Below are 25,276 nucleotides of genomic sequence, written 5' to 3' on the forward strand. Positions count from 1 at the left end.
ACCAGGCTCCTCTGTTCACGGGCTTTTTCAGGCAGGAATGCTGGAATGGGTTTCCGTTTCCTCCTCCAGGGGATCTTCCCCACCCAGGGACTGAACCCGGGTCTCTTTCACTGCAGGCAGATTCTTTACCGACCGAGCTCTCAGGGAAGCCCGAGATGAGGGGGTCGGCAAAGGCGGCTCCCCAGAAGGCTGGAGAGCCCCAGATTTCGGGGGAAGTTCTGGGAACTCCATCAGCCGTAGCCCATTCCCGGGATGGCAGCTGGGGAGGGAACGGGGGCCCTGGCAGCCTTGCCTCCCCATGGAGTCCCGTGTTGAGAGTGGCATGTCTTGTCTTAGGAGGCCCCAGGCCCCTGAAGTGGGTGGGGAAGCCGGTATCGAGGTTCACCCCCCTCGCCGCCTCCACCCCCGGCAGCCCCTTCTCCCCCGTGCCTGGAGATGGGGTGTTGTGTGCACCGCAGCAGCCCGGCCCGGGGGGACGTCTGGGGAGAACGCAGAAGCCGCTCGGGCCCTTGGGCGGGTGGGAATGGGGGCGCTTCCTTTCGCTGCCACGTCACGGTCCTGCAGAGGTGGTTGAATGAGGTTCAGAAAGCTGGGGTCGCCGGGGTGCTGGAGGCGGCGGGGAGGGCTTCTTGTTTCCTGTGAACGCAGCTCTGACCGGGAGCGCTCCTGGTGCTGCTTCGTTTACAATAGGTAGTTGCTGAAAACAGGAAAAGGTTTGCTCCCACCGTGAGGCTTTGAAGCTGGTGCTTTGGAGGAATCGGGACTGTTCTAATATGTGTCCCTGGTAGGGTAGGTCATGCACCTGAACATCGTGGAGAACAGGTGAGAAACACGGGATCCAGACCCAAAGGATGGGCTGGAATCTGCTTGTCTCCAACACTTTAGCTGTGTGATTTTGGCCAAGTTACTTAACCTGTTTTAGGGTCTCCAACTGGAATAAGTTATAATAACAGCACCAATACCATCATTACCACCCCCCCCCAAAAAAAACATAATGTTTATTGAGTACTTACAGTATGCCAGGCACTGTCTGAAAGTGTTTCATATTCATCATCTCATTTATTTATGTATTTTTTATCTCATTTATTTTGTAAACAAACCTGTGATTTAACTGGTGTTATGATTAGCCCTTTAGAGCTGAGGAAACCTGGACTCGATTGATTGATTGGTATTTTTCTTTTTTTTCTATTTAATTGAAAGGCAGTTATGTCTAACTCTTTGTGATCCCATGGACTGTACAGTCCATGGAATTCTCCAGACCAGAATATTTGAGCGGGTACCCTTTCCCTTCTCTAGGGGATCTTCCCAACCCAGGAATCGAACTGGGGTCTCTCGCACTGCGGGCAGATTCTTTCCCAGCTGAGCCACCAGGGAAGCCCAAGAAGACTGGAGTGGGCAGCCGATCCCTTCTCCAGCGGATCTTCCCCACCCAGGAGTCGAACCGGGGTCTCCTGCATTGCAGGTGGATCCTTCACCAGCTGAGCTCCCTGTAGTTGAATTACAATGTTGCTTTAATTTCTGCTGCAGAGCGGCGATTCAGCTACACACATATACACATTTTTGGGGGTGAGCTAGGATTTAAGCTCAGAGTACATGAGAGGTTGTTACATCTCAGAGCTGTTCTGAGGTTTGAAGGTCACGTGTGTGAGACACGCACTGCAGATACAGTCCTGCTGCGTAGCGCGCGCTCTGCGCTCTTGGCTTTTCTGGGGGTCTTGGTCTCACCCTGTCCTTTTCGTCCCTCACAGAAGCAGCTGACGCAGGATGACGACGCCGACGAGGTCGAGATCGCTGTTGACAACACAGCTTTCATGGACGAGTTCTTCTCCGAGGTGGGTGCCCTTCCGCTGTGTTTCTTCTGAATGGATGTAAGGAGACACAGCTTCCTCAGGCAAGAATAAAGCCCGCAGGTCTTTCAGGGGCAGCAGAGGAAAGCATTTTCCTGGGGTGGGGAGCCCGACTGAGAGGCTGCGAGGAGAGCCTCCTATTACTGGGGAGGACGTGGACTTCTAATCTTACTGAGAACCCAGCAGAAGGTACACTATATACATCAAAGAGATGCTGGTAAAGTCTTACGGTCATGATAACATTTTCATGATATCCTGTCTTGCCTACAGTACAGAATTTAGATAGAGAACTAACCCAGGGGACCCAGCCACGAATGTAAGAAAAAGAAAAAAAATGCATTTCATTGTCTTTTTAGGCCTGTAATTGGGATAGATCAGATTTGTTGTTACCAAAACTTCAGTCCCTTTGATTTAATTCTGGTAATAACTCACAAACCAAGAAACTGCCAGTTTAGGTTTTTTGAAATTCAGCAGAGGCAGAAATGGGTGGCCTGTGTGTGCAGATTCACATGGTCTTTGAGATAGAGGGTCCCGCTGGAAGGTGCTGTGGAAGACGTGAGTGATGGGGAGCTTGGGTTTGCCTCAGCCCTGGGGACGCCCTGGCAGTCCGGTGGTTAAGACTTTACCTTCCAGCGCAGTGGAGGCGGGTTTGCTCTCCTGTCGGGGGGCACCCAAGATCCGACATGCCCCATGACTAAAAAACCAAAACATGAAACAGAAGCAGTATTGTAACAAATTCAATAAAGACTTTAAAAATGAATGACCCATATTAAAAAAAAAACTCAGCTCTGTTCCTGACAGCTGCCGTTTTTATGAACATTCCTTCACAGGCTTGCTTGCTTTATCTGTACATTGGGACTGATAACATAATTCCCCAAAGGACTGTTAGGAGGATTAAACGGGTTCATGTTTCTGAAAGGTTCACAGAGCACCTGCCATACAGGTGTTTCAACAAGACCGAACCAAACCGCGGCCGGTCCAGCCTGCGTCGCCACCACACTGCACTCTCCCCATTCAGGCTTCTCCTGCTGTGTCTGGAGAGGCGTCCCGCCATCTCTGCAGGGCAAGTGTGGGTGTGGGGGAGCCACCCCTCGCCCTTCTCCAAGTGGATCCGGGCCCCATGGCTCCTGTCACCCATCTGTGAGGGTCAGAGCGGGTTTCGGGGTGAGCCTGCGCGTGTGCGTGCCTGATTGGGAAGTTAGCCCGGACTGCACCCCACCCTTCCCGTGGGTGGGCCCGTCCCTTTGCTGGAGGAGTCATAACGAGATCAGACAGTGCTTGAGTTATTTATGAGTCCCGTGTTGCTCTAGGTGTGGACCCTGGAAGGAAAAGCTCTTTCAGTTCAGTGCTGGGGGTGGGCGTGAGGAGCTGGGTGACGTTGCTGCCGCTCATCGCCCTGCTCTTGCCTCGGAGAACCAGTTACATTGATTTCTTTCCTAAGATCAGGACTTTCTGCAGTAACGGGGTCCTCCCTTTTCTCTTAACCCAGTAGGAGGGGACCCGAGAGGTAGTGTTCCTTGGGTGGGCAGATGGATGCGCCTTGGCTTCCATGACCTGGTCTGAGTCTTCCCTCAAGCCTTTAAATAGCTGCTGACCTTGGGCAAGTTCCTGAACCCAGCTGGGCTTTAATCCCTGCTCTGGAAATCAGGAACAGCAGAACTTACTTTCAAGCCTGGCCCGAGGATCCCTTGAGGTCACGTGAGGATCTTACATCTGGAAAGCATTATCTGGCGCCAGATGGAAGGTGGTTATTTTTGGAGACTTAACAAGGTCTCGGGGGGCTGCCGCTTTTCTTCTTGCTTTCTCTTTTTTAAACGCTTTTCTATCATTAAAAAAAAAAAAAAGGCCCCGTCATATTTAAGGTGGAGAAGGGGACAGCATGCTTCGCTGGAAAGAGCATGATTCTTTTGGACTTAATTCCTTATCTGCCGCTAATTGTGTGATCTTGGGAACGTGTCTTTTTTTTTTTTAAACATTTTATTTTGTATTGGGGTATAGCTAATTAATGGGCTTCCCTGGTGTCTCAGAGGGTCAAGAATCTGCCGGCAGTGCGGGAGACTTGTGTTCGATCCCTGGGTTGGGAAGATTTCCTGGAGAAGGGAATGGCAGCCCACTCCAGTATGCTTGCCTGCAGACTCTGTGAACAGAGGCTGCAGTCCACGGGGTCACAGAGTCGGGCACAGCTAAGTTTCACTTCACTTGCAGAGCTGATTGACAATGCCGTGATAGTTCTGGGTGAACAGCGAAGGGACTCAACCATACACAGACATGTAACCATTCTCCCCAAACTCCCCTCTGACCCAGGCCTCCACGTAACCCTGAGCGGACTTTTATGTGCCGCACAGTAGGTCCTTGTTGGTTATCATTTTAAATATGTACACCAGTGTATACGTGACCATCCCAAACTCCCTACCTATCCCTCCCCCCGTTCTTCCCCTGGCAACCATAAGCTCGTTCTCAAAGTCTGTGAATCTCTGTTTTGTGAGTAAATTCATTTGTATCATTTCCTCTTAGATTCTACATATAAGGGATGTCATACGATATTTCTCCTTCTCTGTCTAACTTACTTCACTCAGTATGACACTCTATAGGTCTATCCATGTTGCTGCAAATGATTTCGTTCCTTTTCATGGCTGAGTAATATTCCATCGTATATATGTACCACACTTGTTTATCCATTCCTCTGTCAATGGATGTTTAGGTTGCTTCTATGTCTGGGCTAGTATAAACAATGCTGCTGTGAACACTGGGGTATATGTATCCTTTTGAATAGAGGAAATCCGTTACATTTCCTCATATAAATATGAATGTCCTATCATGTTTTTTCTCTGGATGTATGTCCAGGAGTGGGATTGCAGGGTCATATGTAGCTCTGTTTTTAGTTTCTTAAGGAACTTCCATACTGTTTTCCATAGTGGCTTTACCAATTTATATTCCCACCAGCAGTGCAGGAGGGTTCCCTTCTCTCCACATCATTTCCAGCATTTACTTGTGGATTTTTTGGTGATAGCCATTCTGGCTGGTATGAGATGATATTTCATTGTAGTTTTTATTTCCATGTCTCTGGTCACTAGCAATGTTAAAGATCTCTGCATGTGCCTAGTTGGCCATCTGTCTGTCTTCTTTGGAGAAATGTCTGTTTAGATGCTCTATCGGGCACATGTCTTAACCTCTCTAAGTCTCTGTGGGTTTAGCTGTGAAATGGGGAGAAAAATATTCACCTGATAGATAAGTTGGGGGTGAAAGGAGCCAGCACTCAGAAAGTGCTCACAAGGGACTGTGGTAAAGGTTAACTTCCTCCTTTCACATCTAATAGGGTGCAGAGAGGGTCCGTATTGGAGGCTCTGCCTCTGGGCAGAGACAGGAGGGAGCCGGTGCACGGGTCTTGGTCTGCGTCTCAGCTCTGCTCGTGACCGTGGTGTAGCTTTGGAAAAGTGGTGTAACTGCTCTCAACCCCACTTTCCTCTAGAACAGGCCTGGCGGTGTTGTTGTTGTTGTTGAGTTACTAAGTCGTATCTGACTCTTTGTGACCCCAAGGACTGCAGCACGCCAACTCTTTTGTCCTCCACTATCTCTCCAAGCTTGCTCAGACTCATGTCTGATGAGTCGGTGATGCCATCCAGCCATCTCATCCTCTGTCATCCCCTTCTCCTCCTGCCTTCAAGCTTTCCCAGCATCAGGGTCTTTACCAATGAGTCAGCTCTTTGCATCAGGTGGCCAAAGTACTGGAGCTTCAGCATCAGTCCTTCCAATGAACACCCAGGACTGATCTCCTTTAGGATGGACTGGTTGGATCTCCTTGCAGTGTAAGGGACTCTGAAGAGTCTTCTCCAACACCACAGTTCAAAAGCATCAATTCTTCAGTGCTCAGCTTTCTTTGTAGTCCAACTCTCATATCTATACATGACTACTGAAAAAACCGTAGCTTTGACTAAACCAACCTATGTTGGCAAAGTAATGTCTCTGCTTTTTAATATGCTGTCTAGGTTGGTCAGAGCTTTCCTTCCAAGGAGCAAGTATCTTCATGGCTGCAGTCACCATCCACAGTGATTTTGATTTTGTAATAACTTTGATTTGACTGTATAATAATCAAAGTTTTTTTTATTATACCTGCACAGCATGTGACCTACAGTAAGTTTGTCTTCAGTAAATTTAAGTTTTTTCACCATTCTGTTCCCCAGTATATTTGTTAATGTATATATGTATATATACTGGAGAAGGAAATGGCAACCCACTCCAGTATTCTTGCCTAGAGAATCCTCTGTATAGAGGAGCCTGGTGGGCTGCCGTCCATAGGGTCGCACAGAGTCGGACACGACTGAAGTGACTTAGCATGCATGCACATGTATATATACATATATATATATCACAAAGTCTGCTTTAGAGAATGTGGTCTGGAAATATCCTGGAAGGTGGATTAAAGTGCATCCCAGATAATGGGGGTTTGGGGAAGTGAGAAGGTTTCCCTCTTTACGTGTCTGAGGAGCACAGCCAGTACCTCCTGCAGGATGGAGCAGAGTGGATTGCCTGTGAATGTCCTCTCGTGATAAAAGTGCACAAGACTTTTATCTTTTGGACTTTTGGACTGCTTCCAGCAAGTAGGTCACCCCTGGTAATTTGCAAGGACTGACGGTGTGAATCACAGATGGTCAGAGAGGCATTTGCAAGGTGCAGATGCAGTCACAAGACCAGGAGGTTTTCAAAATGTACTTTGCCCTGTGAAACTCCAGTGATTTCTCTCGCCTCCCAGTTATTACAGAAAGGAATTGACCCTTGGGTGTTGAGGCCTCACAGGCTGACTAAGCCAGGGTCTAGCAAATGGTAAACCTTAGATTTTTGTCTGATTCGCAGTTGTCTGCATATTTCCCTTGGTCTTTTTCTTCACTGGCAGAGAGGACGAAGTTTTAGAGGAAACAGGACCTGCCTGAGAGATGGTGTCTGTTCTGATTGTATCTGCTTATGTAACAAATCAGTCTGCCAGTTAGGGGGGTGGAATAACCTTTCTGTAATACTGAGGGATTCTGTGGATTAGGAATTCATGGTTCAGACAAGGGCCCAGTGGAGGTTTTTGTTTTTTTTCTTTCTGGCCCTGCTCTGTGATTTACGGGATCTCGGTTCCCTGAGCAGGGACTGAACCTGGGCCCCAGCAGTGAAAGCACTGAATCTTAACCGCCAGACCACCAGGGAACACCCAGAGGGGGGTTATTTTTGCTGCACAGTTTCTGGGGTCTTGAGTAGCCAGAGTCTGGAATCTCAGAGATTTTTAACTCAGGCGTCTGGTGCCTGAAGGAGACACCAGGGTGTCTCAGAGGAGACCTGTATTTCACCTCTTTCTGTGGCTTGGGCTTCTCAGCACACTGGACTCAGGGTCTTTGGTTTGGTAGAGGCAGCTCGGGGCTCCAAGGCAGGCCCGGCAGCTGTGGAAGCCTCACCGCCCATCATTTGTACTGTTCGCTGTTGCCGAAGCAGTCATGAGCCTGCCTGATTCAAGAGAGGACTACACAGATGCCCCCTCTCAGTGAGGAGACGGAAGGGTTTGTGCCGTGACCACGGGACCCACCACTGACTGTTTCCTTGGTTTGGCTGCGCTGGGCCTCAGCCGCAGCGTGCGGAGCCCTTCACTGTGGTGCACGGGCCCTTCGTTATGGTGTGCGGGCTTCCCTCTCAGTACCTGTTGCACAACAGGCTGAGTTTCCTTGTGGCCTGAGGGATCTTAGTTCCCCAACCAGGGATCAAACCCATGTCCCCAGCATTGGAAGGCAGATCCTTAACCACTGGACCACCAGGGAAGTCCTAACAATATATTTCAGAAAGTAACATACAATAAGTAGGCATTGAGGATGTATCGGCTGCAAATTTAGCATGGTGATTCAAGAAAGAAAAATGTTTGGATCGGTTCCCTCGGTCAACAGCATTTCTTGAGCACTCCTTGGAGAAAAGGTCTTTCCAGGGAGCCTTGGTTAGAGAAAAGAAGGCCTGTGATGTTTATCAGAGGTCGCTGAGGCGGTCTCATGGAATGGTGAGTGGATTCCACACCTCCACCTGACACGGGCTGGACACACATGGGCCTGGGAGAAGATGAGCGTGGTTCTTGCACCCTCACCTGGTCCGGGAGACGGGGTTTGGATCTGAGAGATGCTGGGGTCAGACCTCGGTTTTGCCTCTTGCTGCCGTCATGGCCTTGACTGACATCCTCAGTCACGTCGCGCTGCAGTGCTCTCGTGCATAAGAAGGGGAGTGATGGGGCCGTCACAGCCGTCCGGGGAAGGGCCTTGTCTCTGGGACAGGTGTAAGTTAACTCAGGTTTAGGTCTTAATGACATTTTTGTGCGGGCTGATGTCCTCTCTTTAGAACAGCCTGAACACACAGACAAACAGCGCTTGGATATTTCGATTCGGCACTTAGGTTTCCTGCTCGCCCTGCCCTTCCCAGGCGTTGGCTACCTGGCAGATGCACAAAAGGGAGTGAACTGCACGTGCCTGCGACCTGTGTGTCTGCTCCTGCCCTGCAAATAGGGGCATCTGTGCCCGTTTTTAGATTGCACTTATATGCGTAGACTTGGATTACCGTGATATTGAATGGTTTGCCTTGGAAACGAACAGAGGTCATTCTGTCATTTCTGAGATTGCATCCAAGTACTGCATTTCGGACTCTTAGACTATGATGGCTACTCCATTTCTTCTGAGGGATTCCTGCCCACAGTAGTAGATATATAGTCATCTGAGTTAAATTCACCCATTCCAGTCCATCTTAGTTCACTGATTCCTAGAATGTCGACATTCACTCTTGCCATCTCCTGTTTGACCACTTCCAATTTGCCTTGATTCATGGACCTAACGTTCCAGGATCCTACGCAAAATTATTTTTTACAGCTATCAGACTTTACTTCCATTACCAGTCACATCCACAACTGGGTGTTGTTTTTGCTTTGGCTCCATCTCTTCATTCTTCATGGAGCCATTTCTCCACTGATCTCCAGTAGCATATTGGCACCTCCCGACCTGGGGAGTTCATCTTTCAGTGTTCTATCTTTTTGCCTTTTCATACTGTTCATGGGGTTCTCAAGGCAAGAATGCTGAGGTGGTTTGCCTTTCCCTTCTCCACATTTTGTTAGAACTCTCCACCATGTCTCGTCTGTCTTCCGTGGCCTTACACGGCATGGCTCATAGTTTCATTGACTTAGATGAGGCTGTGGTCCATGTGATCAGATTGGTTAGTTTTCTGTGATTGTGGTTTTCATTCTGTCTGCCCTCTGATGGAGAAGGATAAGAGGCTTATGGAAGCTTCCTGATGGAACAGACTGGGGGGGAAACTGGGTCTTGTTCTGATGGGCGGGGCCTTGCTCAGTAAATCTTTAATCCAATTTTCTGTTGATGGGGGGGGCTGTTTCCCTCCCTGTTATTTACCTGGGACCAAACTATGGTGGAGGTAATGAGGATAATGAGGACCTCCTTCAAAAGGTCCCATGCACAGGCTGCTGCACTCAGTGCTCCCCACCCTGCAGCAGGCCACCGCCGACCTACGCCTCCACCGGAGACTCCTGGACACTCACGGGCACGTCTAGGTCAGTCTCTTGTGGGGTCACTGCTCCTTTCACCTGGGTCCTGGTGCACAAGGTTCTGTTTGTGCTGGACTGGATGAAGCACAAGCTGGAATCAAGATTGCTGGGACAAATATCAATAACCTCAGATATGCAGATGATGCCCCCCATATGGCAGAAAGTGAAAATGAAAGTGAAAGAGGAGAGTGAAAAAGTTGTCTTAAAGCTCAACATTCAGAAAACTAAGATCATGGCATCCAGTTCCATCACTTCATGGCAAATAGATGGGGAGACAGTGGAAACAGTGGCTGACTTTATTTTTCTGGGCACCAAAATCACTGCAGATGGTGATTGCAGCCATGAAATTAAAAGACGCTTGCTCCTTGCAAGAAAAGGTATGACCAACCTAGACAGCATATTAAAAAGCAGAGACATTACTTTGCCAACAAAGGTCCATCTAGTCAAGGCTATGGTTTTTCCAGTGGTCATGTATGGATGTGAGAGTTGGACTGTGAAGAAAGCTGAGCGCTGAAGAATTGATGCTTTTGAACTGTGGTGTTGGAGAAGACTCTTGAGAGTCCCTTGGACTGCAAGGAGATCCAACCAGTCCATCCTAAAGGAGATCAGTCCTGGGTGTTCATTGGAAGGACTGATGCTGAAGCTGAAACTCCAGTACTTTGGCCACCTCATGCGAAGAGTTGACTCATTGGAAAAGACCCTGATGCTGGGAGGGACTGGGGGCAGGAGGAGAAGGGGACGACAGAGGATGAGATGGCTGGACGCCGGTTCAACCCCTGGTCTGGGGGACCCCATGTGCCGCGGGGCAGCTGACCCGTGCGCCAGGACTCCTGAGCCCGCGCTCTCGAGCCGGGACTGCAGCTGCTGAGCCTCTGCATCTAGAGCTGGTGCTCCACAGCCAGAGACGCCACCGCCTTGCGAAGCCTGAACACCACGCGGAGACCCAGAGCAGCCAGAGATAAGAGTAAATATAAAAAGAACGCGTTTCTTTCCCCTGCTTTCTTTGCCAGTTGCAGAGCCGTGATCAGGTTTTCTTTTTCTTTTTTTGAAAGAAGTGGATTATTCACTGGAGGAAGGGGCTGCTGGAAGCTGCATTGTGAATTGACTTTCCATTGCATCTCAGGGGCTAAGACCCTCCTGTGTGGCATCTTATGAGGTTTCTGTTTGTTGACTGTGGCCGTGTTGGTGTGCCCCTCGCTGTGGAGGGCAGGCAGGTGGACATGGAGGCTTCGAGGTCTCTTCGATGCGAGCCACCCCCGCAGGGGCCGGGGGGCCGTGGGGCCGGGGCAGCTGGTGCCTGTGCAGATGGAGCAGAGGCTGAACTTAACACGCGGGCGGCAGAGCCCGTACGGGAATAAGGCATGGCTCCAAGTGCTTGCTTTCTTTGTGTTCATCTGGCTACACCGGGTCTTAGCCGCAGCGTGTGGGAGCTTCTTCAGCTGTGTCATGGAGACGCTTGGTGTCAGCCCGTGGGCTCTAGTTCCCCGACCAGGGATTGAACCCAGGCCCCCCGCGCTGGGAGCAGGGAGTCCTGACCGCTGGACCTCCAGGGAGGCTCTGGGACTTTCCCCTGCACATCTGGCACAGTCAGGAGCCAGAGAGGAGAGGGTCCCGGGCGTCCGGGGCGGGCAGCTGGTGAGAGGCGTTTCCCGGAACACGGGTCCAGGGGCGCTCGGCGGCTCCCGGCCGGGACAGTCATCGCCTCGGCTCTCGCTTCCCCTCCCCTCCCCTCCCCTCCGTTTCCTTCTCTTCCCCTCACTCTTCACTGTTTCTCACTCTCCAGGTTTGTTCTCTCCCTTTCACTTTTCCTCTTTCCTTTCTCCCTGCCTCTCCTCCTCACCCATTGTTGTTCCTACTTCCGGAGCAGCTGAGGACCTGCCTGGTGTCCTGACCCTTCCCTCTGATGCTCCCTTGCTTTTCCTGGCTCTTCTTGACTTGGCCGGGACCCTCCATCCGAGGTGGGCAGTGTCTTCTTCCCAGGGAGCAGTGAAGACGCAGCCTCGCGGACGGCTGTTGGCACGCCTTTCTCTGACTGTGGGCGGGGTGCTCTCTGGGGTCGGTGGGCCTCAGAAGGCTTGCCCGGCATCACCGTCTCCTTCCACGAGCCCCGACGCTGGGCGGGGAGTCTTGTTTGCGGCCAGGTTCTCTCTCCTGACGCCAAGGCTGTGGTCTCTCTACTTACAGATCGAGGAGACGCGAGTCAACATTGACAAGATCTCCGAGCACGTGGAGGAAGCGAAGAGGCTCTACAGTGTCATCCTCTCTGCGCCCATCCCCGAGCCAAGTGAGTGCCGGCGCGGGCTCATCCGCCGCCGCGCGGCCGGCCGCGGGCTGGGCCTCGGTGTCCCTCTGTGAGCAGAGGGGAGGGTGCGTGCCGCGTCATCGCCCACCCTCCTCCACGCTCTCCTGCTCACACTGCCCCGCTACTGTCACCTTTAAAAAAAATGTGTTTTTTTTAACATCTATTTATTTATTAGGCTGCGCCAGCTCTTGGTTGCAGCACGTGGGATCTTTGCTGTTTCTGCAGCATGCAGACTCTTTAGTTGGGGCCTGGAGGATCTGGTTCCCTGACCAGGGATCGAACCCAGGCCCCCTGCATTGGGAACGTGGAACCTTAGCCACTGGATCCCCAGGGACGCTCCCATCACCTCTGCTTCCCACGGCCCCACTTGGCTGGGCCTTCCGCTCCTTCCCGAGTCCCTCTCGTGACTGGCGGGGACTCACTGCTGCTGGCATACCGCGTCCCTGCCCCCTGCACCTCTGCTGTTTCCTCTGCCTGAAACGCTTCCCCAGTCCCTCCTTTTTTTCCACGACGTGTTTTTATTCTGTAGGTCGAGGGCAGGGTGCCTGGAAAAATGCCTTTAAACAATAAGCTTCCTGCGTTCTAATGACCGATGTCTGGGGAGCCCCGGGATACGTACTGCCCTGGGCGCCTGAGAAAGCGCTGCACCTCCTCCAGCGAGCCTTCAGTCTCTTCTGACTGATTCTGCTGGCCTTTGTTTACCCAGAAACCAAGGACGACCTGGAGCAGCTCACTGCCGAGATCAAGAAGAGGGCGAACAATGTCCGGAACAAGCTGAAGAGTAAGCGGGCTAAGCGCGAGGCAGGCCCCCGGCATCTCACGCCTGGGGTGCGGCCCTCCTGGAGCAGAACTTCCTCAGGGGGTGACGTTGCGCATGGCATGTCTGCTTGTGACCTGGGCTCTGTCTCTGGAATGACGGATGACAGCCCCAGAACTTTGTCTGTGGCTGGGGGAGGCGAGGACTGAAGCTTGGGGACGGGAATGGAAGTGTGCTTTCAGCTGGCGAATGTCTGGTGGCTCGGGTCCCTTAACGCGGTCCCTCGCCTTTTCCTGCTCCCGTTTCCTCTCCCAGCACCTGCGTGCGTGGGAACAGATGTTAGTGATACGAAGGCTGCAGGCATCTCCCGGGGACCAGGTGCACCTCCCGTCACGCCCACCCCCACCCCTGAGTTAGGCCAGGGTCCCGCGAAGCCGCTGTCATAGATTCAGACCGTCTGCGAGCTCGGAAACTTCCCTAGGCCTGTGGCTGTTATCTGCGTTTCGCCCCACTCACTGTCTGGTGATGTGTGCGTGCTGCTGGTCCGGGAGGGAAAGCGGCGTTGCCGAGCCTGAGGTGTCACTTCTTCGCCCGCGTGGGTCCGTCCTGCCTGTTTTCCTGGCGGTGGGCGGAGGTTTGCGGCGGCCCCTTCCGTCTGGCAGGGAGCCTGGGCGCGCAGGCTGCGCGCTCGCGTTTGCTGTCACCTTGGCGTTGCGAGGGGGCCCTGCTGCGCTCCCAGTTCACAGCCCGGAGAACGGGAACTCTGAGGGCACGCGGCCTTTCCGGGGGACACGGACGCGGCAGGGCGGGGATTTGAGCCGGGTCTCTCGGGGACGGGGAGACTCGTGCTGGTAACTGCTGCGCTGGGACGTGGCCGAGGGGGACCCTGGGCCGAAGGTCGTGGAGCGCGTGTCCTGGGGCCCAGACGTGAGCCGGCTTTTGAGACAGGACCTGCCTGCTGCTGGTCTCCCGGGCCGGCGTGTGTGTGAGAGAGGGGCTGAATCGCAGGGTGTTTCTTGGCGGAGAGCAGGGGCCGCGTTGCTGGAGCAACCTTCTCTCCCACCCAGGCATGGAGCAGCATATTGAGGGGGACGAGGTGCGGTCGTCGGCAGACCTTCGGATCCGCAAATCCCAGGTGAGATTCTCCTTGGCCTAACAACCGTCTATTCCAGTCTTTTTTCTTTCCTTAGCTGTGGAGTCTTTTTTATTTTTTTAAAAATATTTATTGAAGTAGAATTGATTTACAGTATGGTGTTAGGTTCAGATATACAGCAAAGTGATTCAGTTATGACACATACACGCATATGTGTATTTCTTTTTCAGATCCTTTTCCATGGTAAGTTATCTCAAGATCCTGAATATAGTTCCTTGTGCTATACAGTAAACCCTGTTTTCTGTATAGTAGTGTGTGTCTGTTAACCCTCTACTCCTAATTTATCCCCCCACCTCCCCTCTGGTAACTGTAAGTTTGTTGTCTGTTTTGTAAATAAATTCATTTGTATTAGTTTTTAGATTCCACATACTTAATACCAGTGATATTATATGACATTTGTCTTTGACTTACTGCATTTAAGTGAGATACTCTTTAGGTACATCCACGTTGCTGTGAATGGCAGTATTTCATTCTTTTTCATGGCAGAGTATTATTCCATTGCATATACATGTCACATCTTCTTTATCCAGTCATCTGTTGATGGACACAGATTGCTTCCATCTCTTGGCTATTGTGAGTAGTGCTGCGGTGAACACTGGGGTCTTGTATCTTTTCTAATTAGAGTTTTCATCTTTTCTGGATCTGTGCCCAGGAGGGGGATTGCTGGATCATATAGTAGGCTCTATTTTTAGTTTTTTAAGGAACCTCCATCCTCTTCTCCATAGTGACACCAATTTACATTCCCACCAACAGTGTAGGAGAGTTAGTTCCTTTTTCTGGCTGTGGATCTTTAAAAACAAACAACCAACCAAACCTTATTTGGAACTCAGTGTGAAGAACTGGTAGAGGGGAGCTGCCCAGGTCGAAGTGGGGGACAGAGCTGAGACCACACGTCCTCTCAGGAGGCGCCCGAGGTTCCCAGAGCACGGGTGAGGGTGTAGTGGGCCTCCTTGGTTTACAGGAGAGGAAACCGAAGTCTTCTTTCTGCAGACTGTTGGTCGTCAGTTGTCCAGCTTGGAGTCAGTCTGTTTGGTGGTCATCAAAGATATGATCCTTCCCCCTGAAGAACGGGCATGATGTTCCAGTGTCACAAGGAAGCCATGACATAGGACCCGCGGGAGAGAGGGTAGGAAGACGGGATCAGTCCTTGTGCTCCCAGCATCGGAAGAGCCTGGAAAGACTGAGGTGCCCAGAGGAGGCTGGGCCTTGGATGGGCAGGGTGCCAACATGGGCAGGCTCAGGGAGAGGTTGTCCTTGGGGGCACGGGGGCAGGAGTGGTGTGTGTAGTCGGGTGGGTAGGGCAGACGTGGAGAGAACAGTCTGTCTAGAGACAAGAGTTTGTCACAGGATAGTGGGCGTTCAGTTTTTGGTGGAGGACCCAGTGCCATATTCCAGGGGCCTTTGACTGTGGTCTCGGGAGTTTGGATCTGATCAACTAGCTGGTATGCATTTACTTTGGGTTGCAGTCTGTTAGGATAACCTGGTAGCCATTTGAAAACTGGATCAGCCTGGGGAAGAGACGAGGGGCAGGTGGGTCTCTCATTGGGTTTTTGTGATGATTTTGGCCTGAATTTGCCTGGTGATGGTGGGTTTAAACAAGTGTAGATATTGGTGATTTGGCAAAGGAAAAACGTTTGTTGGGGCTTGATGCTGAGAAGTGGGCAAGGAATAAAAGTGATGATTTGCGTTTAGGCACCAGGGCTGTTGATGGAATGCATTGAGTCAGAAGCAAGAAAATGTGAAGCAGGACACGCTGGGCGATCAGTTTGAGTAAGAATGCAAAGGTCTTTGGATGTGGAGGGGAGTCGGGCAGGGCCTCTGGGATTCCCAGAGTATCTTCGTTGGCCTCAGCTACTCTGTGAATTCAGCAAGACGGGTTAACAGATACTGAAAACATGCTTTGAAAAGGTGAGCTGGCTTTCCCAGTGGTGTGAAGTCAGGAAGCCAAAAAAACTGAGTCTTGTACCTGATCTTTGGTTTTTTCTTTTGTTTTTCTTTTTGATTTCTTTTACAATTTTGAAAGGTTCCTTTCCAGTTACAGTTATTACCCCATCTTGGCTGTATCCCCCTGTTGGAAAATGCACCCCTGAGCCTATGACACCAGGACTGTGTGCCTCCCTCTCCCCCACCCGTCTGTCCCCTCTGCACCTTCCCCACTGGTCACCGCAGTCTCTTCCCTGTATCTGTGAGCCTGCCTCCTTTCTGTTAGATTCATAGTTTGTTGTAGTTTTTAGATTCCGCATGTAAGGTGGAAGATGTTATACAGTATTTGTCTTTCTCTGACTTATTTCACTTGGCATAATACCCTCTAGATCAATCTAGGTTGTCACAAATGGCAAGATTTCAGTTTTTAATTGCTGGGTAGTACTCACTGTCCATGTATGTATAGGTGTGTGTCACATCTTCTTTATCCAGTCCTTTGTTGGTGGACACTTGGGGGGATTCCACCTCCTGGCAGTTGTAAATAATTTAGCTCTTGTGATCACTGGGGTGCGTGTATCATCTTGAATTAGTTTATATAGATATAGATGTATACACCCAGAAGTGGAATTGTTGGGTGAAATGGCAGCTCTGTTTTTAGGTTTTTTGAGAAACCTCCATACCGTTTCCCAGTGCTGCACCAGTCTGCTGTCCCACCAAGAGCTGCCCTTGGCCGTGCAGTCCCAGCTCTGGAGCTGCCATGGGCGAGGCTGGGGCCGGGGCTCTGAGCCTGCGCCCCCTTTGCCTTCTGGGGGCTCATGGCCTTGACCTTGTCCCCGCAGCACTCTGTCCTGTCCCGGAAGTTTGTGGAGGTGATGACCAAGTACAACGAGGCCCAGGTGGACTTCCGTGAGCGCAGCAAAGGGCGGATCCAGCGGCAGCTCGAGATCAGTGCGTGTTTGAAGCGTGTTCTGCACCCCTCTCCTGACCTGTCAGGCGCTGCTCTGTCCGGTCATCAGGCCCAGGGAGACGGGGCTTCCGGGTGGTTTCTGTCTTCCCTTTTGCGCCCCAGCCGAGGACAGGGCTCATGGCACTGCTGCTGCCCGGATGTCGTGTATCTTAGGCTGAAAGCGGGTGGCTCAGTGGTACCAGGTCCAAGTCATTGGTTGCTATGGGAACCAGCATTTCCACATCCATGGAGGGAAGTACCTGCTACACAGCCCTGCTCCCTGGGGCTCATGGCATCTTTGCTGCCTGTTTGACGCAGAGAACAGTGCAGGTTGCCCCATTTGTATAAAGGAGTTAATACAGCCTCACTCTTTAGGAATAAGTAACTTTAGGAATCAGGGCCCTGCAGGGTGGAACGTGCTCTGAGTGCAGGAACTGAATGAACACGGTTGCAGGCAGGGAAGGCAGGCCGGCCAGGGCCTGGGAACAGGGCGCGCTTGGGCGGAGCAGGGTGGGGATGAGACGGTGGGAGGGAGGGCTCACCCAGAACCGGCTCCTTGTCCTGTGGACCCCGTGGTGGAGTGAAGGGGCCAGGAGACGTTCCGAGCTGGAAAGGAATATAATCAGACACGGACTTCAGGAGGGTAATTGCTGATAAGGTCGAGGCTGGATTGGGGTAGGAGAGACATCAAGAAAGGCGAGCAGGCTTGTAAAGGCCACAGTCTTTAGAGTGAAACTTACTGCGCTTCCCCTGGGATTTCCAGGTGGCTTAGTGGTAAAGACTCGTCTGCCAATGCAGGAAACACAGGAGGTGTGGGTTCGATCCTTGGGTTGGGGAGATCCACTGGAGGAGGAACTGGAAACCCACTCCAATGTTCTTGCCTGGAAAGTCCCATGGACAGAAGCCTGGCGGGCTACAGTCCTCGGGGTTGCAAATTGGGACGCGACTGAGCGCCTGAATACGGCCGTTTTCAGGTAACTTTTGAAATGATGAGCTTTGATCTTCTATCTGAGGCTCTCCTTCTTTTGTTATAAAGCTGGCAAAAAGACCACCGACGAGGAGCTGGAGGAGATGCTGGAGAGTGGGAACCCTGCCATCTTCACTTCGGGGGTGAGTGATGGTGTGGGGTTGGGGGGTGGGAGCCCTGCAAGGGTGCCTGGGGGGCTGTGGCAGGCCTGGGGGCCGATGGTCCATCTCTCTGTGGCCCGCCGTAGATCATCGACTCTCAGATTTCCAAGCAAGCCCTCAGCGAGATTGAGGGCCGGCACAAGGACATCGTGAGGCTGGAGAGCAGCATCAAGGAGCTCCACGACATGTTCATGGACATCGCCATGCTGGTGGAGAACCAGGTGAGGCCATGGGTACTGCGGGGGCAGGGCGGGGACGTGGCCTGAGGCTTCCTGAGGAGGGCGGGGCGGGCTCCACGAAAGCCAGGGGGTTGAGTGTGGAGGGAGCAGCATTGGGAATTGCCGTAGTGGAGTCCCAGAATCCCAGTATCCCGGTGCAGGAGGGCACCTGGGATGCTGGCGCTAGGAGAGCTGTAGCCTCGTTACCTCGGCCTGGAAGTCACGTCTAATTAATGTGAGGTTTGATGTGTTCTGTAACGTACCTGTTCGCTCCGGCCTTGAGATCATCATCATCATTATTTTTTATTAGCACACGGGTTCTTAATGGTGATGCCTTAAAACAATCTCCTGATAGGAGCTATCAGCGTTTCACTGGTGACACTGCAAACATGGGGTCTTTCCCCCAGATTATGGTGAAAAGTTAGGTGTAATGGAGATTTTTATGTTTTTCCATTTTTGCTTTTTCTTCTATATGAGTTTTTCCAAAAATGTTGACTGTTGGGACGGTTTTTTTTGCTGAGGAACAACAAAAGCAATGAAGGGACAGCAAAAGTAACATTAGTGGGAAAACTGGAGTCCGTCATGGTGCTTAGCTTGACACCTGCTTTGTTCAGGGCCAGCTTGCCCAGGGACGGACGGCTCTGTTCCCTGCCTGTGGCGTCATTGTCACATATCACATGGCTCCTGCTTCTTAGGATGTGGTTAAAATTCAGTGACATGTCACGGTTGGGGGCCACTCTCACCGTGAGCTCCCAGTGGCTCCGCCACCTGGAAAGGATCCGAACCTGCTTCCTGTGGAGCAGGAATCCTAACAGAGCCCGAGTGCTGCCTGGCTGGTTTTGACACCAGTTTCCTGCTCCGGGCTGGGGTACCTCTGCTCCATCCCCTTCCACCCTTGGAGACCATTCCTCCTGTCCCTCCATCCGCACTCTTGTCTTTTTTCCCCACACTGCCTTGCCGAGGAACTGGTTTGAGAGTCAAGTGATGGTAAGTGCCGTTCTCTCTGCCAGAAAGCCAGGGGTTGCATGGAATGAAGGTCTAGGTGGGTGGAGGGAATTCCCATCTTAAGATGCACAGAAGTCAATTGGAAAGACTGAACTTCCGGTCAGGAAGTAACAGCTGGGGAAAGGTCGGGAATCTTACCAAGAGACCATGACCTCTTAACCAGATAACTCAGTTAAAACCAATGTCTTGTTACTTACAGGGCCTGGGGATACCTTAGAGAAAGCATCCGTCCCCACCTCAGCTGTTAGTAAACACCCGTCGTGTGCCGGCTACTTTCTGTAGTAGCGGGCACTCGGTTCAGACTGAACGAACTTGGTTCAGATCTGAGTGACCAGGAAGAGGCCAGCCTCCTGGCAACATGAGATGTATTCTGGCTTCTCTTCTCACACGTTTCATTTTTTAAAAAAAGGGGAGGGGGGACCCTTCAGGATATTCCAGGCGTCTAGACCATGTACTCCTGGCGTGCAGGGCATGGTCTCTCACGAAGTAAGTGAGTGGATATCTCGGTGCCGGGTGACCGCCGCCTCGGCCTGGGGAAGCACAGGCAGTCACGGGGAGGTGTGCGGGGTTGCCCCGCGGAAGGCCGCACGGGCAGGGTTCCGGGCGCTCCCCGGGGTGCGTGTCCAGGGCGTGACCGGAGCCTGTCCTCTGCAGGGGGAGATGTTAGATAACATAGAGCTGAATGTCATGCACACGGTGGACCATGTGGAGAAAGCTCGGGAGGAGACCAAAAGAGCCGTGAAGTACCAGGGTCAGGCCCGGAAGGTGAGCCCCCTCGCTGCCCCCGGAGGACAGGGTCCATCGTGTGAGCTCTCTCGCTGTCTCCTCCCTCTCCCCGTCTCTGTCTCTGCCGCCGCCACCTCTGGCATCCCGGGAAAGGGCGCCATGATTGACCGTATTGAGAACAACATGGACCAGTCCGTGGGCTTCGTGGAGCGGGCCGTGGCAGACACCAAAAAGGCGGTCAAGTATCAGAGTGAAGCTCGCAGGGTGAGCCCTGCGTCTCGGCGGGACCGGCCGGCTTCTCCTCTCCCTGGTCACCCCCATCCATGTCCCTGAGATTCCCCCCCCAACCTTCCCTTTGTCTGGCCTCCTCCAAAAGCCTTCCTCAGCTCTCCCTAGGGAGTAGCTCCCCTCCCCTCCCCAGCATGTCCTGCATGGATCTGGCTCCCACTGTCTCCACTCAAAAGCCCACACGGGCAGGCAGCTCTGCGGGGTGGACCTGTCACTGCCCAGCGTGGCTGCTGGTCCGCTGGACGGAGCTCGTGCTCCGTCGTGTTACACGTGGCTCCTCCTCATGGCCTTCCACTCTGATAGCCCACACCTGTCCTCTTTCGTCTCTTTTTTTCCCTGCTGTGAACCCAGGTGTGTGCTCATGGCTACGTGAACGCCGTCTCTCAGGGCACGCCTGTGTTTTCTACTTGATAGATCAAACAGTTAAGAATCACTGAAGTCCCTGGCCACCTAGAAAGCGTAGGAACCTGGGATTCAAATTCAGGGTCCAGCCCAGCTCTTTCCATCACATCATCCTGCCCCACCGCCCGCTCCCGCCTCTAGTTCTGGTGCCCCTGTTGCTTGGAGCATCTCTGCCCAGTCACTGCGGTTGCCAGCTCTGCTGGGGTTTGCTTTTTAGCCTGCTCTTTTCTGACTCTGCACTCTGATATTTTCATTCTTCAGTTCTTTTTCTTCTAACTTTACCTGTTGCTTGGGCAGGGGTCTAGGGAGCTGGGGAGTTATTTCACATGATGAGTCCTGTCCTGTTCACAAGAGGACCTGCACTTTCAGACCCTCAGTCACTGTCCTGGGTTTGACAGGTGGGAGTGTTCTTTGGGGGAGAGATGGATGGGGGTTTGCATTTAGGAGGACTGTGTCAGAAACGTCTTCATACTCCCCCTTGAGAAGGAGGAACTCAGTCACGTTGTACCTTGGCGTGTTGCTGCGTAGAGGCCCGTGACAGTTGGGCTGCGCCGTCCACACGCGAGGGCTGCAGTGTGGGCCCGGAGCTGATGGGGGCTCCGCATCCCCATCTGCAGGCACTGCCAGTGCAGAGGCGACTCAGGAAACAAGATATTCCAGTGCGACGTCCTTACGTAGTGATGTCAGCCTTTCGTTTCACTCTGTTTGGGTCGATAAGATGCTTCCGGTGCACAGGTGGGTTTTGGATGGCTGACTGGCTTTTTGGTGGTTTGTAATAATGATTTGTTTTTATTTCTCTTATCCCTCTCTCCAGAAATTGCTAATTGTCATTGTGGTAGTAGTTGTGTTGCTGGGCATTTTAGCATTGGTTATCGGACTTGCCGTTGGGCTGAAGTGAGGGCGGCCCGGAGGCGGCCATGCTGACAAGTAAGTAAAGGGAAGGCTCTCGGGGCTCTCCGGTTCTGCTTCTCCACCCCCGGCTGTCAGCCCCTTGCCTCCTCTGACCTGCGTCTCGTCCTGCTCTTGGGTCCTGGCTGCAGCGGGGCCTGGGTGCTCGTTGGTCTGTACCCCGAGGGGTCTGGCCCTGCTCCCGCTCCTGTGTCCATGTGTTCTTCATTCATTTCCTGAGCACCTCATCTTCAGTCCCATCCCAAGCAAGCCTGCTCCTCTGCTAGGCGCGGTCTCCAGCCGGGATCTGGGGCATGTCCTCTGAGTTCTTGCTGTCTTTCAGGGCTGTTGGGCTTTGCCTTCCCTTTCCTTTCCTTGTAAATGGAGCTTTGAATTGGGATTCGTGACTGTAGGGTTTTGTTAGTGGCTGACTGGCTGGATCTCGAATGATACGGTAGCTACGGTTTTTTGAGTGTGCAGTTGTGCCAACACCTAATACAGGCATCATTGACTCCTCACACCACCTTCAGGAGACAGGCGCTGTTATCATCTCTGTTTTATAAATGAAGATGCTCAGGCTTAGAGAAGTTAAGTAACAGGGCCAAGTTTGAGCACGCAGCTAATAGTGGACCTAGGGGAATTCTTTCTATGTCTGAGCTACTCTTCGTAAAACAAGGTGGCCATTTATCATCGTCTGCAAAGTCTAGAGAGTCTTAGAGGATGGTGACTTTAAAATTTAGGATATGAATTTGTAAAAAATCTGGTAAAAACAATAGAGCTGACCACTGAATCAGGGTTTCATGTATGTAGCAGAAGCATGACAAGAGTGATCTGGTTATTGGGGCTGTGAAGATTTCTGTGACCTCTGAAGTATTTTTCTGAATAAAACAGCATTTATGTATGGTTAAAAAAAAGGCTGGTAAACACTGAAAAGTTGAACAGAATTAACTTTCAGTATTACTGCTGATAACCTTGTGGCACATTCACACACTCGGATGTGGTTTTACAGCATTCAGACTATGTTATCAACAGGTTGGTACCCAGTTACAAGGTCACAAGCATCATTTCACAACACTCAAATCTCTTTGGGAATCTCATGTTCAACACAAGATTGTGACTATACTCTCAATTATTTAACATGTTCCCAATGTTGGAGGTTTGCTATTATTGTTTTGCTATGACTAACAGTATGATTAACTTTTATAATGTTTTTCTCCTTTTTACAAATTCATAGAAGGTGGGTTACTGAGGTAATACATAGATGTGATACCAGAGCTGACCCTTCACTTTTTGCCTCAGTTTGCCTTTTCTTCCTTCCTCCTTCTCCCATGTGACTAGAGGGTCTCAAAGTCAGATTATTATTTTTAACCCTAAATATTCAACTTCTTGAGACATACATCCATTAGGTGGCTGATCTCTCATAAGTAATTAATTGATTTGCTTTTTTTCCCTTCCTGGTACTTGGACTCTAGTCCTTGACATTTTTTTGTTTGTAGAATTTTGTTCTCTTAACAATCCCCCTGGAAAGGATATTAAGAAAAGGTATAATAGTCAGTATCTCTCCATATCCATGGATGAAAGATGTCTTCCAAATTCACAGGGCCCCTCACCATTCCTAAGTCCAGGCATTCAGAATGTAAATCATTTTGTAAAATGAGGCGGCTGATCAATCCATTGTTTTTAGCTGACTTACCGACTTCTAAGATGCTAAGTTGCTGAGCCCTTGATGGGTCGCTTTCTTATTCCCTGACCACATCCGGACAGACTGGCAGGCAGGCCTGGACTTGTCTCCTGTGCGTGACCCGAGGGGGTCAGACCTCTGAACAGAAGACACCCTACGTCTGTGCCCCCAGTAGCGCTCTAGGATAACGGCATCCCCCCCCCCCCCCCCCCCCCCCCCCGTTTTCAGGGAAGCTCGGTGAAGCTCAGGGAAATTAGGAACTTGCCCAAAGCCTGCTCAGCTCGCAAGGTAGAGCGGCCGTGACAGGACTGCTGGACTTTCCCGTGTCCTGTTCACTGTGCCTTTCTGCTTCTGAGACAGGCTGGGCGGGCGCAGAGCGGGTGAGAAGTCTCCAGTACCAGCAAGCCTCTGAGCTTGCATTTGGAACTGATGGGGGCCCGGCACACAGCACGGCTGTCTTTCTCCAGCGAAGGTGCCTCTCTACCCCACGTCCGTCCACGGAACTGACAGCCCCTGGGAAGGGTTGTAAGAGGCCCAGGGGTTTCCCTTTTTTTTCCCCTCTCTCTCTTGTAACAGGGCTTTTGGATCTTCCCAGGTGGCTCAGTGGTGAGGAATCCGCCTGCCAAGCAGGAGATGTGGGTTCAATCCCTGGGTCAGGAAGATCCCCTGGAGAAGGAAATGGCAACTCACTCCAGTATTCTAACCTGGGAAACCCTGTGGACAGAGGAGCCTGGCGGGCAGTAGTTCACGGGGTCACAGAGTGGGACACAACTGAGCGGCTCTATAAGAACAGGACGTTGGGTCCCTTGCACGGGGGTGTTTACTGCAGGCCCCGTCGTGGGACGCCTGTCGGATGTGGTGGGTGCCATTGACCTTCCCACTAATCTGTGTGCAGCTCCTCTCCCCTCTCCGCCTTCCAGGTGTGGCCGAGTCTTCCTGTCGCTCTTCACCGTCACCCTGGGTGCTGACCGACCAGCATCTCCTACCCCTGCCTGTCGTAGAGCCCGGTTTCACCCCAGCCTGGTGTGGCCGCCACCCCTGTCTTCAGATGGGAGCGGAGTGTGAATGGCCTTCCTGAGAGAGTGAGCCCCGTTCCTTTGTTTCCCTGTAACCACCCCTGGACCCGACCCGGCAAACGGTCCCGCCCGGAGGAGCCTCAGCTCCCGATGCAGCCCGCGCCACCCTTCCTGCCCCCCAGCTCTGAAGCGCCTTCTGGACTGCAGGAACCAAGCTAGCTTCTCTGTCTCCCCTCGATGCGTCAAACTGCGTCCTGTGCCTCGGAGAGCCTCGCCGAGCCCTCCCCAAGGCACTGTGCTGTCTACCTCATGAGTTCTCCCCAGCATTGTGATGGTTGGGTGTTTTTAAAAGTGGGCTATCTTTAACAAAATAAGGGGATTCTTCCAAGTTTGGCAACAGTAAGACTTGGGCCTGCGTCTCCAGCCTGGCAGGATCCCAGTCATCCCAGCTTATTGTCCTTGCCTGAGGGCAGGAGGCGCTGGCAGAGGTTGCCGTGGTCTCGCAAGCTGACTTCTCTGAAATGCAGCCTTGAAATGAAGCTCTCAGTGTGCTGAGCTCCGTGGCCGACTTCCACCTCTGTCTCTGTTGTACTTCCTCACGTGGACTCAGGGAGGCACCACCTGAGACTGTCATCTGAGGTTGCTGTCTGTCCAGGCTGGGCTGTGGGGTCACCATTCCCACGTCTGGGCCTGGGGAGCTGGCTGTTTACTGCTAGAGCGATGGCAGAGAAGCCGCTGCGGGGAGGCCCAGAATAACCAGTCCTGTAAAATCAGCCAGGGCTGAGGTGCTTGATTGAGTCTCAGGCTCTGGGGAGCTTTCAGACTGGGGCAGCTGTGAGTATTCAGGCATTTCATGTGTTCCAGATGTATTTTTATAATCGTATGTGTGACATGTATGTACATATACGCATGGGTCTCAGGAAGTAGGGAACTGGAAGTGAGGATATTCGAACCTCAAAAGAATAACTTGAGCTAGGCCAAAAATCAGGTAAGAGACTTTCGCTTACCTGCAGCTGCATCATAATAGAAAGGTGATCTTCTCATGTCATAGGGAAACTTGCTGTTTTCTGCACAAGCGCTCAGAGAACCCAGATGGCTGGGGTGGGCACCAGGCCGGTCCCCGTTAGCAGACAGAAGGAGGGACGAGCTCGACACCCCTCCCTGCTTGCTGCCTGGGCTAGGCTTGTCCTGACAACATCCCATCGCAGTCTGGTATCGTTCGCGTGACCGCGGGGGTGTCCTGTGTCCAGGACTAAGCCAGCTCGGGAAGCCAAGGTCCACTCAGCAGTCTTCCTGCTCCCAGGTTAGATGCCTTGTGGCCCCACTTGTCATGGAGGAAGTAACAGCCGGGAAATTTTTAAGCGTAGTTTCTGTGCTGAGCCAGTGTGAGCCCCCGAGACTCCCGGCTGGTCCCAGCCAGCCTCCCGATTCATACCTC

At 52.1% G+C, this 25,276-nt stretch overlaps 1 protein-coding gene across 4 annotated transcripts in view; it reads left to right on the forward strand.

Moving 5' to 3' along the window:
* The window catches only part of STX3 (syntaxin 3), a 42,085-nt gene that overhangs the window by 16,498 nt on the left and 311 nt on the right, over positions 1-25,276 (forward strand). For 2 of the 4 annotated variants that reach the window (XM_061154343.1, XM_061154374.1), the window contains 9 exons: positions 1,749-1,832; positions 11,590-11,689; positions 12,414-12,488; positions 13,532-13,599; positions 16,380-16,488; positions 17,523-17,596; positions 17,701-17,835; positions 19,492-19,602; positions 20,871-21,061. In XM_061154343.1, the coding sequence (XP_061010326.1) occupies positions 1,749-1,832; positions 11,590-11,689; positions 12,414-12,488; positions 13,532-13,599; positions 16,380-16,488; positions 17,523-17,596; positions 17,701-17,835; positions 19,492-19,602; positions 20,871-21,029 (915 nt within the window). In that variant the 3' untranslated portion in view covers positions 21,030-21,061. The other 2 variants (XM_061154363.1, XM_061154354.1) reach the window with 2 other exon arrangements.

Source organism: Dama dama, chromosome 1, assembly GCF_033118175.1.
Source record: "Dama dama isolate Ldn47 chromosome 1, ASM3311817v1, whole genome shotgun sequence".
Lineage (NCBI taxonomy): Eukaryota > Metazoa > Chordata > Mammalia > Artiodactyla > Cervidae > Dama > Dama dama.